Consider the following 1,100-nt stretch of genomic DNA (forward strand, 5'->3'; position numbering starts at 1 on the left):
GGCTTATAGTGTGCAGGTCTGAATTTTCATCATCCCATCATCAGTTTCATACGACTTTTGGTACATATAGTAGAAATGTAAGTTAGTATAACTTTGTGACTGTTTACGCATAAATGCATGCAGCTTGCCTAACTACAAGACTTCCATTCAGAAAATGAAACAATTTACTCGTTTATGGTTCCATATATTTCGGAAAAAAACAGTAATTCATAAGGTTATAGAAAAAAATAGATGAAACGTTTTCCTTAGGGAGTAGTGTATAAACCTGCTGGTCTACCCCCCAAGCCAGTCTGGAATCCTCCCGCTCCGCCATTAACTCCACCAACACCAGCTCCATTAACACCAAGTCCATTTACACCCCCAAGACCATTACCTCCATGTACTCCAGTAATTCCACCTGCGCCTCCTAATCCACCCACAACTCCATCGACACCTCCTAGAACCTGACCACCAGCTGCAGCAGCGGCGCCGAGAGCAGTTTCAAGATCTACTCCTAAGGGAAGGGTCGGATTCTCGCCATCTTGATAGTTGACGAAGTAAATCTCGGGATCAGCTTGTGGCTGAGCTGGTGCTTCGATCACTCGTTGAGTTTGTTCTTCTTGCTTGTTGAGTACATAGACGATGTTGTTTTGCCTGGGTGGAGGAAGTACGATGGGGTCAGGTGCAGGTGCTTCCTCAGGAAGGCGCACAAACAAGATGTTGTGGTCCACTGCTGGAGGAGGAATACTAGGTGCTGGACCAACGGGTTTCTCTTGTTCAGGAACATTAAATACATAGACCTTTCTTGTAACTTCAGGAGTTACACATGTCCCATCTACGTGAAGGACTTCTCCCTCTTGGCATCCAGTCGCTGGACCTCCTCCATTGACGAGTTCTCCACCGGCCGTTCCTGCACCTCCGTCAGTAGACCCGGGACCGGATGTAAGGCCTGCACCAGAGGGAATACCGACGTTGTACCCTTGAGGTGCCGCAAAAGCTGAGGCTACAAGTGATAACAGTAGAGTCTGTAAGAAAAAATTGTTATTGTCTATTTCATTTATATATATAATAATAATGCGTCATATTGTCATATTGTTTGCATATATTACACTCTTCATTCT

General features: G+C 45.1%; 1 protein-coding gene across 1 annotated transcript in view; it reads right to left on the reverse strand.

Annotated features, from left to right (window-relative positions):
• Positions 1-173: 173 nt before the first annotated feature.
• The window catches only part of LOC119587286 (H/ACA ribonucleoprotein complex subunit gar1-like), a 1,932-nt gene continuing 1,005 nt past the window's right edge, over positions 174-1,100 (reverse strand). Inside the window, exon 3 of the mRNA XM_037936038.1 lies at positions 174-1,004. Coding sequence (XP_037791966.1) covers positions 246-1,004 — 759 coding nt within the window. The 3' untranslated portion in view covers positions 174-245. The remainder of the gene's footprint in view (positions 1,005-1,100) is intronic.

The sequence above is a fragment of the Penaeus monodon genome, chromosome 22 (assembly GCF_015228065.2).
Source record: "Penaeus monodon isolate SGIC_2016 chromosome 22, NSTDA_Pmon_1, whole genome shotgun sequence".
Classification (NCBI taxonomy): Eukaryota; Metazoa; Arthropoda; class Malacostraca; order Decapoda; family Penaeidae; genus Penaeus; species Penaeus monodon.